Source organism: Zalophus californianus, chromosome X (assembly GCF_009762305.2).
Source record: "Zalophus californianus isolate mZalCal1 chromosome X, mZalCal1.pri.v2, whole genome shotgun sequence".
Classification (NCBI taxonomy): domain Eukaryota; kingdom Metazoa; phylum Chordata; class Mammalia; order Carnivora; family Otariidae; genus Zalophus; species Zalophus californianus.
This window is the reverse complement of record NC_045612.1, coordinates 98,017,970-98,037,442: the sequence shown is the minus strand read 5'-3', so window position 1 is coordinate 98,037,442 and position 19,473 is coordinate 98,017,970. Positions and strand designations below refer to the sequence as shown.

At 35.1% G+C, this 19,473-nt stretch overlaps 1 protein-coding gene across 1 annotated transcript in view; it reads left to right on the top strand.

The window, feature by feature from the left end:
- Nucleotides 1-19,473, top strand: part of CFAP47 (cilia and flagella associated protein 47) — a 525,897-nt gene that overhangs the window by 88,244 nt on the left and 418,180 nt on the right. Inside the window, exons 18-21 of the mRNA XM_027608633.2 lie at nucleotides 2,332-2,463; nucleotides 4,930-5,007; nucleotides 8,708-8,852; nucleotides 12,975-13,069. Coding sequence (XP_027464434.2) covers nucleotides 2,332-2,463; nucleotides 4,930-5,007; nucleotides 8,708-8,852; nucleotides 12,975-13,069 — 450 coding nt within the window. The remainder of the gene's footprint in view (nucleotides 1-2,331; nucleotides 2,464-4,929; nucleotides 5,008-8,707; nucleotides 8,853-12,974; nucleotides 13,070-19,473) is intronic.

The window sequence follows — 19,473 nt, the reverse complement described above, 5'->3', positions numbered from 1 at the left end:
GCAGGGATGTCCACTCTCACCACTGCTATTCAACATAGTATTAGAAGTCCTAGCCACAGCAATCAGACAACAAAAAGAAGTAAAAGGCATCCAAATCGGCAAAGAGGAAGTCAAACTCTCACTCTTTGCAGATGATATGATACTTTATGTGGAAAACCCAAAAGACTCCACCCCAAAACTGCTAGAACTCATACAGGAATTCAATAAAGTGGCAGGATATAAAATCAATGCACAGAAATCAGTGGCATTCCTATACACCAACAACAAGACAGAAGAGAGACAAATCAAGGAGTCGATCCCATTCACAATTGCACCCAAAACCATTAGATATCTAGGAATAAATTTAACCAAAGAGGCAAAGGATCTGTACTCAGAAAACTATAAAATACTCATGAAAGAAATTGAAGAAGACACAAAGAATTGGAAAAACGTTCCATGCTCATGGATTGGAAGATCAAACATTGTGAAGAAGTCAATGCTACCTAGAGCAATCTACACATTTAATGCAATCCCCATCAAAATACCATCCTTTTTTTTCAAAGAAATGGAACAAATAATCCTAAAATTTGTATGGAACCAGAAGAGACCCCGAATAGCCAGAGGAATATTGAAAAAGAAAAGCAAAGCTGGCGGCATCACAATTCCGGACTTCCGGCTCTATTACAAAGCTGTCATCATCAAGACAGTATGGTACTGGCACAAAAACAGACACATAGATCAATGGAACAGAATCGAGAGCCCAGAAATGGACCCTCAACTCTATGGTCAACTTTGACAATGCAGGAAAGAATGTCCAGTGGAAAAAAGACAGTCTCTTCAACAAATGGTGTTGGGAAAATTGGACAGCCACATGCAGAAGAATGAAACTGGACCATTTCCTTACACCACACACAAAAATAGACTCCAAATGGTTGAAAGATCTAAACGTGAGACAGGAGTCCATCCAAATCCTAAAGGAGAACACAGGTAGCAACCTCTTCAACCTCAGCCGCAGCAACTTCTTCCTAGAAACATTGCCAAAGGCACAGGAAGCCAGGGCAAAAATGAACTATTGGGATTTCATCAAGATAAAAAGCTTTTGCACAGCAAAAGAAACAGTTCACAAAACCAAAAGACAACCGACAGAATGGGAGAAAATATTTGCAAATGACATATCAGATAAAGGGCTAGTATCCAAAATCTATAAAGAACTTATCAAACTCAACACCCAAAGAACAAATAATCCAATCAAGAAATGGGCAGAAGACATGAACAGATATGTTTCCAAAGAAGACATCCAAATGGCCAACAGGCACATGAAAAAGTGCTCAACATCGCTCGGCATCAGGGAAATCCAAATCAAAACCTCAATGAGATACCACCTCACACCCGTCAGATTGGCTAAAATTAACAAGTCAGGGAACGACAGATGTTGGCGGGGATGTGGAGAAAGGGGAACCCTCCTACACTGTTGGTGGGAATGCAAGCTGGTGCAACCCCTCTGGAAAACAGTGTGGAGGTTCCTCAAACAGTTGAAATTAGAGCTACCATTCGATCCAGCAATTGCACTACTGGGTATTTACCACAAAGATACAAATGTAGGGACCCGAAGGGGTACGTGCACCCCAATGTTTATAGCAGCAATGTCCACAATAGCCAAACTGTGGAAAGAGCCAAGATGTCCATCGACAGATGAATGGATAAAGAAGATCTGGTATATATACACAATGGAATATTATGCAGCCATCAAAAGGAATGAGATCTTCCCATTTGCAAGGACGTGGATGGAACTGGAGGGTGTTATGCTGAGTGAAATAAGTCAATCAGAGAAAGACATGTATCATATGACCTCACTGATATGAGGAATTCTTAATCTCAGGAACAAACTGAGGGTTGCTGGAGTGGTCGGGGGTGGGAGGGATGGGGTGGCTGGGTGATAGACATTGGGGAAGATATGTGCTACGGTGAGCGCTGTGAATTGTGTAAGACTGTTGAATCACAGATCTGTACCTCTGAAACAAATAACGCAACATATTTTAAGAAAAAAGAAAAAGAAGAAGATAGCAGGAGAGGAAGAATGAAGGGGAGTAAGTCAGAGGGGGAGACGAACCAGGAGAGATGATGGATTCTGAAAAAAAATCCGAGGTTTCTAGAGGGGAGGTGTGTCGGGGGATTGGTTAGCCTGGTGATAGGTATTAAAGAGGGCACATTCTGCATGGAGCACTGGGTGTTATGAACAAACAATGAATCATGGAACACTACACCAAAACAAATTATGTAATATATGGTGATTAACATAACAATAAAAAAATTAAAGGATAATGTAGCATTTCTGCAAATTTTCAATTACAGGTTTGTGACGAGAGTCTTTTGCCTACCATTAATATTGTTCCATCACAAGGAATAATTCCTTTTGGGGGGTTAACTGTTCTCAATATCTCCTGTACACCTACTGTGGCAGAAAAATTTGATACAAGAGCAAAGGTATGTTTATGCATATATGTATTCATACTCTCTCTCTCTATATATATACACCATATATATATACACCATATATATGTCTATGTGGATTTGTTTGGTTGTTTAAGAGATTTATAATAGTAAGTATAATGCTATAAAATGGTGTGTTTATTCTTAGAAAACTTGTTTTAAGGATTTCTTCTAATGGGAATGGTTTTAATATTATGATACTAATGAGTAATTTTTAAAATTTTGGTTACTTTGTTAGCAATTGAGTTACCTCTAAAGAAATGCAGTTTTTAGAGATCTATAGAATAAGCAACCTTACTTATAATAATCTTGTAGAAATAGCAGAACCTGGCAAGAGGATTTGTAGAAAATATTTTTGGTGAAAATTTGTAATGAAAATTTCTACTAAGATGCAATGTATACAGTTCATCAACATGAGGCATTTTTCACATGAAATTAGAATGATATTTGGCATCTCTGAGTTGTGAGAAGTTCTCACTAGTCACAGAGGAAAGGATGACTTTTTTCATGGCATTAATTAATTACCTTAGGAAAAATTAATCAATTTTGGAATGTTAATTCTAAATAGCTTCAATGACTATATGAATTATAGGCCAATTCTATATGGTGTTAAGATCTATATTTATAGCATGCATAGAATATTTTACTAGTTTATATGCTGGAAATTATATAATTGAAAAGACATTACCTTGATTTTAGGGGCTTTTCTAATTGTTCATTAAATGGAATAAATAAAACAGAAGACTAGTCTCATAAATTTTATTATAAACTAGAGGAATGGAATACTCTTGATTTCCAATCTGATCATCAGCTATGTACATTTACTCACATTAAAAAATAATATGTACACTGTTATCAAATCAAAATGAATAGTTTTAGTTATATCCCCTATTTTATCCTTAATTTTCCATAACAGTTCTTTTTTTATAACAATTCTTTTTTTTAAATTTTTTAAATTTTATATTCAGTACAAATTTTATAACAATTCTTAAATAATATGTAGCTTAATGTGATAATACCAATTTGCCCCAGATAAACAACCTAATGATTATATCTTACTTTTATGAAGAAATATGTATTGAAAGATATTTATAAATTATATATTATGGTACATGGTCTGAGATTTGGGCAGAATTTTTTTATATAATAGTCTGGAAAAAATAAAAAATATGGCCAATAGTTTCACTAAAAGATTAATTTCTACTGTATTTTAGAAAAGTATGCTGTTTTTACAAAGCTTACCTTTTTCACATAATAAGATTCATTTATACATCCAACACATATTTACTGGGCACAAGTTTTATGTTAATTTCTGTTGTAGATTCAGTGGATGATGAATAATAGGGAGGGGGGTGAAAGCCAGCCATGAGGAGTTGAGACTTATATATGGGATTCATCAATGAAGACCATGTTGATTTATAATTTCCTCTGAATCATTAAATTGTGCTTTTTATGATTTTAGTCAAGTATTTTATTTATGTACTATATATTCTTTAAATAAAATGTGGAAATTGTAAAATGTGAATATAGTGATTTAGTTAATTAAATGACATGTTGCTTTCCCCAATAATTTTGAAAAAATGATAGTTTGGAGGTTTTTTTTTTTGCCTATGAACAGTGTCACTGACTTTCTATGGAAAGAGTGAAATACACTCCTATCTCTTTCTTAGATGTATATTTAGATTTACATCCAGACTTGATGCTCCCTGTTCTTATATAGGTAGGGCTCTCAGCAAATGCTGTTTTTGTGCTTCTGAAAGTTTGCTTAGACACTTATATGTTCAGATAATCTACAGTTCTAATTTTGTAGGAATTATACAACTCAATTCTTATTTCACTATCTTAATTTTCTCAGGTAGTTGAGTGTTCAGGCAGTCCTTGGTTCATATTTAACCACTGATGTTTTGAGACCATCAGGAAAAAGTTAAAATACTTAATATTGGTAACCTCACAGGATACTGAGGATTAAAAAGGAGACAATGTATTTAGCACCATACTTGACCCATTTACTCAGCAATTTTTAGCTACTTTCATCATTATTATTATGATCATTATGGTTATTAGTATCTCTCTGAGGGAGGAAGTGTGTTTGTACTCAGTTCCCTATCTGTTTTAATTTTGAATAATCCATTGAAATTAGGTAAATACAGAAGAGATACAGAGAGTGGCAATAATGTGTAGTTAAATGGGTAGAACTCTGCAGTCAAATTCACAAGCTATGAACTGGTCCCATTTGTGGTGGAGGTTTTTAAGAGTTGAGGTTTTTAAGATATTCCTTTTAGGAATATCAATTCTGCATAACAAGAAATGTGATGACAACTACCAGAATAAATCTTGTGACATTTATATGTTATGATTATTTAAATTAAAAAATATTGCCAAATGCCAGGTAATACTTTAGCGGTATATGAGTAGATTTTAATGTGGTTTCTACAAGGCTTTATATTTTTCTCAAATAAGGTTGCTATTCGCCGTGCAGATGTCATAGACCTTAGGATTGCTGGATCTGTTGAGATTGCTGATGTGGAAATTAATCCGGTGAGTGTGTTCGTATGTTAACTATTTGAGTAATCAGTTTATGAGTGTGGTGACTTTTGTTATGTGTCCCTAGTCAGCCCATTTATGTTTGAAAATATTTCATTCTGTAGTACTTGGACATGTAGAAATTAATATATGTAATATAAGTGATGAAGCAGAATATTAAATGGAGTTTTCAGAATTTACCACTGAACTTAACTTTCAGAACACTACCAATACCATTAAAGTCATCTGTAGACTTCATCATGATCCCACCCCTCTTGAGAGATAACCACTTTACTGAATTTTCTGATTATTCTCCCTTTACTTTTTCTAATCATCTCATCACATATGTATGAATTCCTTAACCATTCATTATTTAGTTTAGTTTGTTCATTTTTGAGCTTTATGACAGAAATGTGCTGTGTGTAGTCTTTGGTGAGTTACTTTAAGCTGAATATTGTATTTCCAAAGTTCATCTAAGTTGTGTGTAGCTGTATTTTTTTTTTTTCATTCTCACTACTGCTTAATAGTCCATTATGTAGACGTGTTGCAATTCGGAGACTCAATCTGTTGTCTATTCAGTTGGATGGACAACAGATTGAGTTTCTTTTTTTGTTATTACAAACACTACAGCTGGGAACGTTCATGTGCATATCTTGTGAGGTACAGATGCCAGAGTTTCCCTAGGAGTGAAGTCGCTCAGTCATAGAATACATGCATTTTTGGCTTCACAAGATAGCTTCCATATTTTCTTCTCAAGTTTCCATTGCTCCACATTCAATTGCTCCATAAGTTGTATTATAAGACTTAATGTTTGCCAATCTATTGAGTATAAAATGTTATCTCACTGTGGTCTTGATTTGCATTTTTTGAACTATAGTTATATTTATTTTTCAAATTATTGCTCTGGGGGCACCTGGGTGGCTCAGTTATTAAGCGTCTGCCTTCAGCTCAGGTCATGATCCCAGGGTCCTTGGATCGAGCCCTGCATCGGGCTCCCTGCTCAGTGGGGAGTCTGCTTCTCCCTCTGACTCTCCCCCCTCTGGCTTGTGCTCTCTCTCTCTCTCTCTCTCTCTCTCACTTACTCTCTTTCTCTGAAATAAATAAATAAAATAAAAAAAATAAAATTAAAAAAATAAAATTATTGTTCTGAACCCTGATAGAACTTTGTTCCACAATTGGTAGAGTGCACACACATACTTTTTTTCCCCTGGCAAGTCTTTCAGGAATTAAATCTGTTCTCAACTACTCAAAAAACTTACCCTGGGGGTGCCTGGGTGGCTCAGTCTGTTAAGCGTCTGCCTTCGGCTCAGTTCATGGTCCCAGGATCCTGGAATCGAGCCCCGTGTCGGCGGTGGCTAAGCAGGGAGACAGCTTCTCCCTCTCCTCCCCGCTTGTGCTCTCTCTCCCTATCTCTGTCTCTCTGTCTCTCAAATAAATAAATAAAATCTTTAAAAACAACAACAACAACCAAAAAAAAAACAACCGTGATCCTTCAAAGCAGGCTCATATGCCCCTCCATTGTGACATTCATAAGATGGTACAAACATCTTAAACTCTGGAACCATCTTCATCATAGCAATTGTCCTATTATTTTCAGGTTATCTGCACTTCTCTTTCTCTCTCCCACTCGTACTGCAGCACCTTGCACCATTCTGGTGCTGAATTAAATCGAGCAAAAATGGGTGAGGCTGCCAGTGCCTCAGGTAGGGCCTTGTTACTAGTCTGTACTTTAATGGCATCACCACAATTCTAGTGTCTGGTTTTGAGTTATAATTTTCCAACCTTTATTTTATTTGGTGTTGAAGGCATGATGAGTCTAGATAGATTGACAGATACTAGGCTAGCTTGTCTAAAACTGTGGTTATTCTTAGAGATTAAACCCTGTAGTACCCAGAGTGCTTTCTCCATTGCTATGGTGTTTGTCCTTGAACAATATTAGAAGTGTATTGAGAGTTTGACTATTTTATTTCCACACCCTAAAGGTATCTGTGGCATGCTTTGTATGTGATGGTACAATTAAGTAATTTATAAGACTTTATATTCATATATATTAATATTCCCTGATTATGTTGAATTTTAAACACAGCTGCCTAGCTGCCTTTTAAAAATAATATTCTGGCATCATCAGATATCATCAGTAAGACATTTAATAAGTGTATGGCATTGAATATGTATCTCAATATGTATCTTAATAACAATTAGGACATTTTATCCAAATGTGCATATGTACAAGGCCAGAATAGTATAAGAGGAGTGATCTTGTTGCATATACAAAGCATCAAGTTTTCATTATCCATATTGGATTTTACAGGTTTCTCCTGTAGAACTGGGTTGATATTTTAAGTGAAACAAATAGTGGCCAGTTGACCTTAATGCAATATTTTCCTCAACATTAGGATACTGTTGCCCCTTTCTCTTTAATGTTATATGTAATTCTTTTACTGAGTACCTGTAAGGCTATATATAGTAATTCTGCCAAAAGAGGAATCCTACAGGGCTCTGTGAGGTAGGCACATACCTGGCATGTAAGCTAAAGTTAAGATACATTTAGTAGGGCACCTGCGTGGCTCATTTGGTTAAGCGACTGCCTTTAGCTCAGGTCATGATCCTGGAGTCCCGGGATCGAGTCCCGCATCGGGCTCCCTGCTTGGCAGGGAGTGTGCTTCTCCCTCTGACCCTACCCCATCTTGTGCTCTCTTCGCTCTCTCTGTCTCTCAAATAAATAAATAAAATAAAATCTTTAAAAAAAAGATACATTCAATAAACATTCCTTACATATATTTAAGCTAGGCATCGGGTGCTAGGGATACAAAAATGAATCAGGCCTAAGGTCCACTAGGAGAGACAGATTGGTAAACAAATAAACAGACTTTATGATGTTGTAATGGTAAGTAAATATAAGGAACAGAAGTAGTTCCGAGCACAGTGTAATAAAATATGGTTTATCTAACTGGGATTTAGAGATACATAATATCTTATCAATCAATTATGAGTTGAAGAAAAGCTTTCCTAACAGAAGGGACACATTGATAAAGATACAAGAGGATGAAGCATCAGGTATTGGTTGGAAAGGACAGGTCATACAGCTTGCTGAAGTATGAAGTGATTGGGGTAAGAGTGGAGCTGGGTGAGGCAGGGAAAGGTCAAGGTGAGCTTTATGAGTCCTGCCAAGGAACTTAGACATTGTCCTGTAGTTGGAGGGGAATCATCACGTTTTAAGATAGCAAGTGCAGATTTTCAGTTAATTTAATTGTGACTTAGTTTTGGAGAGGAGAATTGGAGAAAGTACACATCTAGAAATGAAAGGAAAAGTGATGCGTTATTAACTTCATACAATTATGTTAGGGATAAGAGGTGAAGGAGGTAGAATAAATGGGATTTGTTAACTGATTAAGTATAGGAGGTAGGGGAGAGGAAGGAAAATGTGACCAGTTTTTTTAGAGTACAGTAGTAACAGTAAAGTAACAGTGTACAGGTATAATTGACATATAACATGTTCATTTTAGGTATACTAAATAATGATTTGATGTCTGTATGTATCACAAAATAATCACCATAATGAGTCTAGTTAACATCTGTCACCAAACATAGTTACATTCTTTTTCGTGTGATGAGAACTTTAAGGTCTACTCTCTTAAAGTGTAATTTTTGGTTTACATTATTTTCATAAAATATTACTCTGCTTTCTGATTCTTTTTCTCTTTTTAAATTTTAGGACATATTTAACTTCAGTGGTACTTATGTTGGTGCTACTCAGATTATTCCATTTATAATAAAAAACAAAGGTATAACCCGTGCCAGAGTGGAGTTTAATCTACAAGACTTTGAATATTTTTCTTTGGATTTTAAAGATAAAACAGGTATATCTTTTATACTATAATAATATTTTTATAAAACAGTTTTAAGTTGCTTTAAGGTATAATATTAACAAATACTAAAAGTCAAGGGCAATCGTTTTTAAGTATTTTTAATTACTCAATGCATGCTTTTCTTATACTCTGTAACCCATCATGGTTTTATTTCTAAAAATACATCAATATTAATATCAGAATACTTTGGTAATGCATAACATATATCCATGCTTGTTAGTTGATTTAATATAGTTAGTTAAGAATGTTATATATGAGTAAAAGAGAAGGTTACATACTATAAATCAAAATGAAATTATTAATTGCTGATTTTAGTTGCCCAAGAATTTCAGGTAAATGTCTAGAGAGCTCTCTCTGTATGTTTACTCCTTTATTAAGTATCTTTCTGTCACATTAAGTTTAAAAGATAGGTACTTCTACAAAGATATTTCATTTGTTTACTCCAGGGTTTCTCACAGTAAGGTTTGTGGGCTAAATCTGGACTGACATATGTTTTTATAAATGAAGTTTTATTTATAAATAAGTTTTATTATTTATTTATAAATAAATTTTATTTATTTACTTATTTACAGAGACACTTCTTTGTGTATTGCTTTTGGCTACTTGCATACTATAATGGCAGATTTGAATAGTTGTGAAAGAAATCATACGGCTTGCAAAGCCTACAGTATTTAGTATCTGGACCCTTATAGAAAAAGTTTGCCAACCATTGGTTTGGTCATTTCTTCTTCAATAAATATTTGTTGAATACCAATTATAGGCTAGATACTAGACGTTGAGTCTATAAAGATAATATGATATTTTACATATTCTCAAGAAGTGAACAGCAAGTGTATCAGTCAGGGTCTCAGTAGTTAACAGATGACTCAGTCAAAGGGTTTAACTGAAGAGAGTTTAACGAAGGAATTATCTATGGAGGTGGGACCTGGATTAAAAGAAATCAACCAGGGATGGAAGCTGCTACTACGTCTGCAGCTGAAGGAGTAAGAGGAGGCCACATATTTCTGGAGCCCCATGATCGGTGAAACTATGAAAGAGGGGCCAACTGGTAAGAGCTCTAGCTGTAGAGGAATGCAGCCATTGCTAGAAACTTAGCCAATGCAGTGAAGACATGAGGGCATAAAGACCTCCTACCTTCTGATATCCTACTGGTGTCTCCCTGTGGTTGAACCAAATCAGAGCAAGGGGGCCTAGCTGAAATGAGAAGTCAGGACAGAGCAGAACAGAGAAAGGTGGCTATTGAATCTAAGTGACAAACAAAGAACACCTGTAACAGTAGGGGAGCTGGACAAAGAATCAGCTTATTACCATAGAGCACGGCAGATGCTGTAAGACAAGTGAGTACATGGTACTAAGGGAGCATACGTTAGGGAAAACTAGCAATCAGCATAAGGGAAGATTTCTTGGAAAAATCGATGCCTAATCCTAGTCTTGAAGAATGACGAGAAGATACGCAAGAAAAGGGGATACGTGAAAGAATCAAGCAAAGGCCTAGAAGCGAGTCAAGATTGTGAGTAGTTCAGGAGGCCCAGAGTGTAGAGGGACAGGACTGGAAGGGCAAGTGAGATCCAGGCCACTAAGGATCTTTTCTGGACTTTTATCCTGGAGGTTAGGCAGCACCATTGAAGGATGTATTTCCAGGCAGTGGTGTGATCAGACTCACATTTTGCTCATTTTTCTTTTGGAGCAAAGTCAAGAATGGGCTGGGGGAACATGTGGGAATGGGAAGGGCAAGAACAGAGAGAGGGAGGCCAGCTAGGGGTTGTGGCCATACAGGTGAGAAGTGATGAAAGCCTGAACACAGGCAGTGATGCTGGAGTTGGGAAGGAAGGGAGTACAAAGGTGCCGAGACATTAGAAATGCTCCGACTTGCTTACCAAGTGGACCTGGGTGTTAGGGAGGAGGAGCAAGGCTCAGCTCTCTCCCAGGTTTTGATTATAAGAGGTAGGCGACTGGAGGTACAATTCATGGTTGAGGTGATACAGGAGGGGGGTCAGGTTTAGGCGAGCATGGTGTGCGAGGAGACTGCATACTAGCCCAGGAATGATTATAGCAGGCAGTTGGAAATATGTAGGAAGCCTCTGTTTTTTTTTTTTATTATTATTATTTTTTAATCCGGATGCTGAAACTTTAGTTGCCTGACAGTTTACTCTTGCTGACTGCCTCATATACTGTCACGCACCTTGTTCACTGGATCACAGACTCCTTTTGGTTATTCTGCAAAGCTAGTCCGCAAAGTGCATGTGTTTTCACAATTCTGCCTTAGCCCTAGCTCAAACCTCCCTTCTAGGCCACTGCATCATCTTTTCAAATGCTTCCCCTGCCTCCAAGCTTTTTTCCTCAGACCTGTTCCAGAGAGTGGTCTCCTTAAAGCATGGATCTTATCACATCTCTCCTCTGCTCAAAAAGTTTTGCTTGTTTTGTATTACCAGTAGTGGTGATTCTTAGCAGTAGGCTGCCGACACAGGCCTAGGATGTACTTCCCTTGATCTTAATTGTTATTAACAATTTGCAATAAAGTTTATACTTAAAATGTTCTGAAAATGTATATTATAAATATTTTAACACATAAATACCCTTCTGTGACAAATTAAGCTTGTTTTTTCTCGTGATCATTTCAAAATGATTGGATAGAGGAGTTATGGGAGAGGACATGTTGAGAGCCATTTGGGGATGACTCCACTTTGTCTTTCCAGTCACCTTTTCCATTGCAGGCTCCAGCAGCTCGCTCTGCTGGCACTGGGCTTCCCTTCTCCTAGGCTGGTTCTGCCTCTTCTGTTCCTGGTGCCTGTGATCCCACCCCCTTTTATAAATTAGCTTAAACCTCATGAGTCCCTATGAATCATTAGCCCCATACCCACCCCTGTCCGGTTGGTTGAAATTATTTTTTTAATCTTTACTCCCTTAGGACATTGTGTAAGTCTCATTTCAGCACTAACCATTTCTGTCTTGTATCAGAGAGAGCTGTGGACCTGTTTGACTTCCCTACTACACTGTGAGCTCCATGAGGTCAAGGACTACATGTATAATTTTTGTTTTCTACTAGAGTTGTCCACTGTAGTGCTGCGTACATTATAGATACTCCAGAAATAGTTACTGAAGCTGTCTTGGATTATTGCATTTCACAGACTATATGTTTATATACATTCCAAATATATTTATGAGTATTTATCTGTTTTTATTATATTTTCTATGTTCTAGATATATACCCATTCTAGGTGGGTATTCTTTGCTGTATAATATGTGTATCTTTTCCCACACTACAAACAGGGCTGATGTTAATATACACTTAATGGTTTTTTTTTTGTCATTTAATGGTTTTTCATCAAGGTGAGTGAAATTGATTAAGTTGGAAGAGGGTGCAATGAGTTATTCAAGTTCATTTCCACACAGGGGTGATTGAAATAATCATCATTCCTTGGATTAATTAGAAAACTTGAAGGAGAAAATAGGATTTTTAGAATTGTTTAGATAAGGACAGAGGTTCTACTGTAACAAACATTTGATCTTTCAGGAACTTCTTCTAGAAGTTTATTTAAGTGGTTATAATTTTTCATCCTGAAGTGTGCATTATTATTCAACAATTGTTTATCTCCACCTAATGCTTTTATGTCTGGAGTGATTCTGTTTTGTCAAAAAGTGACCTTGTATAAAATTGTTCATCTCCTCTGTGGCCTCTTGGAGACATCAGTGGAGATCTGGGTCTTTCCTGCTCTGTCTTTGCTGGAGAGGGAGTCTCCCACTTTCTTGGACCTAATATTTAGTCCCATACCTGACTTTGACCTTCATTCCTTTCTACATTCTTCCGAATATGACTGTCATAAGCTCCTTGAACTTTGGAGATTTAAAAAAAAATGGGTTTACTGTCTGTTTTACTGACTGAATATATGTTTGCTACATGTTTGAATATCAGTTTTGCTGATTGGAACCTTGGTATTAAAAGTCATTCTTTAACGAGCAGCACTGTTATGCAGCCGTGCACAGCAATTGCTTTTTGCTTGTTATAGACAGGTTTATGAGGCTTCTCAAAGTTTCATTTACACATTTAACAGTGGTATTATAGATATGCATTTGGCTTTTTAAAAAAATATGTTTTTTTTTAATGTTTTATAGGGGAATTCACAGACCCTGCGTTTCCTGACATATATTCTTTGGAGCTGGAGAAAGGGACATCTCTGGAAGGTGGCATAGCATTTTCTCCCAAAGAAGTATGTTCAGCTTTCTATTACTCATTTGACTGGAGAGTAGTGGAGTTAAGATAATCCTAACTCAGAAGCTATCAAAGATCACCTAAACTCTCTTTGTAATGGGTCTTTTTCTAACTTGTGAGCATGCCTGAGTATACCTTTTAATTCAGTAAAATGATTGTTAGAGGTGTCTGACTCATGCTTGCGGAGTGTCTTGAGAGGTACACAGAATACACACAAGGAACCTATGGTCTCAGTCCTGCTTTCTAGAAAATTCAAGATATGACATGGAAGAAAGTTGAGGCTAACTCAAAAATCACTTATATTTGAGCCAGCATGTGCTTTGTACTTATATTTAAGTGGGATATGTTTAATGTCCCTGGAATCACTACCTGAAATTACCAAAGATGTGCTGTGAGGATTTAAGACGGGTTGCTATGATACTGGTTCTTTTTATAGGGTCCCTTGATGTTTAGTAATTTAAGAACAACAAACAAACAAAATCAAAGGGAGTATCTTTCCTGGAATATGCCCAGGAGCAAGAGGTACCACTTGGCAAACTTTCGGGGGCCATTTCTCATATGTTTTTGCTTCCGAGATTTTGCAACAAAGTGCCAAGGAGAGAGCTTCTTGCTACCCATGATGAGGAATGTCATGTTGCTGCATCTTCCTAAACAAGAGTCAAATTTCTCTATGACAATTAGAGTATAATATTCTTACGTCAAAACACTTTTTACATTCCAGCATAACTAGCATGACGCCTTGAACCCAATAGGTGTAGAATAGAATGAACTAAGTGAAAATAATTCATAATGCAGTAAGAAAGTGTTTTGAATGCAAGTACTGTCTTTAATTACCCATTTTTAGTCATGTCACTGAAGTACAGTTTCCTGAGATTGAAATCTTGTTTTAGGAACAATGATAGCTGTTATTTAGCTTTCAGGAGGAAAAAGTAAAGGAAATTTGAGGACATTTTTAGATTTAAGAAAATGCTAAAGAGTAATTTTGCTATTTAAAGTACAATATATTAGTTGGGATATGTTTTGTGGGTTCTGTGCACATGTGATTCATGTGGAATGATGTAGTCTACAGAGTTCATGTGTGTCTGTTCTAGCTGTAGGCAACCGTAGTGCATGAGGTAGCAAAAGCTACTTTTTTGGCATTAGAGAAAATGAAAATTCTCATCTTATACACAACAGTAAGTATACTCAGATGTATACTATACTATATTCGATTTCTATAGGTTTCATCTACATTAATAAACAGTGATATTTAGATACTTTTAATTTTATTTGTTTTTTGGAAAAAATTTTCTATTTGTTATTTTTTAAATTGAAGTATGATTAACATACAGTGTTATATTGGTTTCAGGTGTACAATATAATGATTCAACAGTTCTTTACGTTACTCAGTGTTCATCACTATAAGTGTACTCTGAATCCCCATCACCTGTTTCACCATCTCCCCGCCCCCCACCTCCCCTCTGGTGATCTGTTCTCTAGATAGATACTTTTTAGCAAGGTTACCAGGAAGAAAGAGAAGTCTTGTCTTTTTTTTTGAAAATTATCTTGCACATGTTTTTCTTTGACTTAATTTAGGCTATCAGATAATATCAGAGTACAAATATTATTTAGATTTTCTTTTTATCTTTTCAGCAAAGGACTTTCAAGTGCATGAAATATTGTCAGGGTATTTCTAATTTGTCTTTCTAATTCAGAAAAAAGCATAATCAACAAGTGTATTGAGGAGATTCAGAAGATGTTTCTCTTTTTAATCTTTACAGTATTCTAATATCTCCTCAACTCTCACATACCTGACCATTTGCAGATTTTGTCAGCATCAACTTATATTTTGATCAAGTGTGTCAATGATATTCTCTTCCTGCTTATGAAAGTTAAAATGAGAAGTTTAGAAGAGCAGAAAGAAAAAATAAGCAATAAATAAATCCTAATACTTGACAATGACCCCTGGTTTTATATAGGGTTCGCTCTGTTTTTCTCTCTCTCCCTCTCTCTAACTCTATGCTTATATTTTTACATCTATAATTGTAATGAAGTAATACTTTATGAATTATTTTTAACCCACATTTTTTACTCAGTGTATCAATTAAAATGTCATGGATAGCTTTTTGTGTTTTGAATTAAGTATTCTAAATACAATTTAATTGTTTAGGGATGATCTATCTTATTATTTAATGGCTAAATCATGTTATAGTCCCTTAACTAATCCTTCTTACTATGCACTTAAGATTTTTCCATTTTGGGGGCTTTATAAATGATGCTGTAGAAAACATCCTTGTAGATAAATGTTTGCTTTCACGTTATTTATTTTCATTATATCTTTCTAGAAGGAGAGTAGTTGGGTCAAACTCTATGTACATATTTTAGGCTGTTGATATGTATTGCCAAACTGCTCTCCTAAAAAAGTTATACCAGTTATATTAAATGCCAGTAACAGTGTAAAGTGTTGCTCATTGTCTTTGTACAACTAGGTTGCATCAGTTATATATGCAGGCACAGATAATATTCTGTCAATCTGAAAGGTGAAAAATCTTTTTAAATTGCGTATCTTGGATTCTTCTTGTGTAACAAACCACCCTACCACAGTAGTGATTTATTTGCTAGCAATTTGGTCTGGTTGGTATTGTTACAATTCTTTTAACTCTCTGGTAGGATAAGTGGCCTCTATTCTTTTCTTTTTACAATATTATTGGCCAGTTTTCTGTTTTACTTTTCCTGATAAAGTTTGGAATCATTTTCTCAAGTTTATAGCCATAAGTCCTATGGGGATTTTGATTTGTGTTGCATTAAACTAATAAAAAAAATTTCAAGGAAGTGATTTTTCTATAAAATTGAGCTTCCTTTTCAGAAATAAGAATAGCCTTTTATCTTATTATTTTTTAAAGATTTATTTATTTGAGAGAGGGAGAGAGAAAGAACTTGAGTGGGAGGAGGGGCAGAGGGAGAGAATCTTCAAGCAAACTCCCTGCTGAATGGGGAGACTGTCTTGGGGCTCCATCCCAGGACCCATGAGATCATGACCTGAGCTGAAACCAAGAGTTGGATGCTCAATGGACTGAGCCACCCAGGCACCCCAAGCCTTTTATTTTATTAAAGTATTTTATGCTACTCAGCAAAATTTTGAGATATTTTGAAGTAATTTTGCTATGTTCTTTTGTGCTGTGTAAATGTTTGGGTTTTATGTATTTTATGCTCTTAAATTTTGAAAATAATGTTGGTGAGGTATATATAAAACTGTGTATCTTGGGGTGCCTGGGTGGCTCAGTCAGGTAAGTGTCTGACTCTTGATCTCAGCTCAGGTTTTGATCTCAGGGGTTGTGGGTTCAAGCCCCATATTGGGCTCCACGCTGGGCATGGGGCCTACTTAAAAAAACAAAACAAAACAAACAACTGTCCATCTTACCTTAAGCTTCAGTTATTTTAAATTATCCTTCAATTTATTTTAGATTTTTCAGGAATACTGTAATAGACTGCAAATATTGTTATTTGTCTCTTCCAATTAAATAATTAAAATTTTTACCTATTTTTCTTATATCGTTTAGAATTTCCAGAACCAGGTCACATTATTTTCTTGGCTTATCTTATTCCTAGTTTTCTGTGAAGCATCATAATGTTTTAAGCTCATGTTGGGAAATATCTTTCTAGTACTAATTTAATACAAATTTTAATCCAAAATAGATGTAGATTTTTTTATTTAGTCAAATATCTTTATGCCATCAGTGATATTATTATTCAAAGTAGGAAAACAGTTTGATATATAGTTCAATGTTATATTTGTAGCATTAGTGTATTTTTGGCGCCCATCAATCAGTAAGTATCCATTCAATAAGTAAATTAAAATACAGCGCATAAATCTGCACGTTCATTTTTGAGAACTTATTCTATTTTTTTCTTTTAGATAGTTGAAATTAATGAGGAAAGGATATGTGCATTTTAATTATTGGCACATATATCCACACTGCCACCATAAAACTTGTATCAATTTATATTTCCATTGATAACCATCCACAAATATTTATTGAGCACCTACTAGCTACCCTGCATTCTTCTGGACCTTGAAGTTATAGTAGAAAGCTTACATTCTAGTCTGCTAACATGCTGTCTTTTTTTCACATCTTCTTTATATTGGGTATTATCATTTGCCAATGTAAAACACATGTCTGACAAAAGTCCAATGTATCTGTTTTTCTTTTTTTTTTTTTTGTCACTTTTGCTTTTTGGTGTCATATCTAAGAAGCTATTACCTAACCCAAATCATAAAGATTTCTGTTTGCTTCTAAGAGTTTTATAACATTACCTCTTAGGTTTAGGTCTATGATCCATTTTGTATTACTTTTGTGTATGCTATAAGAATCTAGTTTCATTCTTTTGCATGCAATGTCCATTTGTTCCAGGAGAATTTATTGAAAATATTGTTTTACCCCATTAAACTGCCTTAGCACCCTTGTCTAAAATCAGTTAAACATAAATATAAGTGTTTATCTCTGGAGTTTCATTTCTGTTCCATTTATCTAGATGTCTTTCCTTATTCTAATAACACAATGTCTTGATTAGTGTAATAAATATTATAGTAATTTTTGAAATTGGAAAATGTGAGTCCACCAATTTTCAGTAATATTTTTGGCTAATTTCTGTCCCATGCAGTTCCGTATGAATGTTAGGATTACCTTGCCAATTACTGCAAAAAAAAATCCAGCTGGGATTTTGATAAGGACTCTGAAGAATCTGTAGATCAATTTGGGGAATATTACCATCTTAACAATACTAATTCTTCTAATCCATGAACATGGGATGTTTTTGCATTTATTTAGGTTTTAATTTCTTTCAACAATGTTTTGTAGTTTTCAGTGTGCAAAGTTCCCACCTTATTAATTTTATTTCTAATATTTTTAATGCTATTGTAAAGGAGATTGTTTTCTTAATTTCATTTGCAAATTGTTCATGTTAAGTGTATAGAAAAGCAATTGATTTTAAACATTGATCTAGTATTTTGTAACCTTGTTGAGCTTATTCATTAGTTCTAATAGTTTGTTAGTAGATTCCTTAGAATTTTCTATAAGAATATGCCTTTTGCAAATAGAGAAAATTTTACTTCTTCCTTTCCAATCTGGATGCCTTTTACTTTTTTTAGTCTCTGATTTCCAGAACCTCCAGTACAATGTGGTTTAGAAGTGGTGAAAGCAAACATCTTAACTTGTTCCTGATATTAGGAGGAAAGCATCCATCTTCCATCTTTAAATATGATGTTAGCAATTTTTTTGTAGATTCCTTTTATCAGGTTGAGGAAGTTCTCTTCTATTCCTAGTTGAGTATTTTCATCATGAAAGAAATTTGGATTTTGTCAGAAATTTTTGGCTTCTATTTTGGTGATCTTGATTTGTCCTCTGTTAATATGGTGCATTGTATTGTTTGATTTCTATATGTTAAACCAACCTTACATCCCTGGGATAAATCCCACTTGATCATTACACTTGGAGTATAATCCTTTTTATATATTGCTGCATTCAATTTCCTAATTATTTTCTTGACGGATTTTGCATCTGTGTTCATAAGCAATATTGATCTGTAGTTTCCTTCCTTCAACTGTCTTTGTTTGGTTTTAGTATCAGGGTAATATTGACTTCTTAGAATGAGTTGAGAAGTGTTCTCTCCTCTTCTATTTTTGAAAGAATTTGTGAAGGATTCTATTGTAAATCTTCTTTAATTTAGTGATATATTTCACCATCGAAGTCATCTGGTCCTGGGCATTCCTTTGTCATATTTATTTTAAATTACTAATTCAATCTATTTGCTTGTTATAGATCTATTTACATTTTTTATTTCTTTAAAATATTATAACAATCCTTTAATTGATAATTATATAGTACTTAAGAGTTTGTAAAGTACTTACAAATCTAATATCACTTTATTTCCATCTGAATCCAGTAAGACAAGCATTGAGACTTTAGATTTTTTCCTCCTTTTTCCAGTCATAGAAGCCGATGCACAGCGAGGCTAAGTGATTTGTCAAGGCTACCTTACCTGGTAGAGCCTGAATAAAACACTGTTACATCCTCAGCCTCCTGACCCACTGGATCTTCATGATACCATGTTAGGAATCCAAACATGATGAAGAATAGTACATATTCTTTTAGCCTATGGACACAAAACTTTTGTATCTATTCTTTAGGTTTATCAACTTTGTTCCTAGTCATTAGCACTCAAAATCTTCAATTTCATAAAGTTACACTCATTAAAATGTCAATTACCATTTTTATATGGTCTCTTTCATAGAAAGAAAGGGAAAGAAATTTGCAGTCACAATTAATTTCTTATGGGATTAAGTTTATTTGGGGGGATAATTTCTAAATGCTTAACTAATTATATCTAGAAGGGTATCTATAGAAGCGAATAAAATAAAGACCC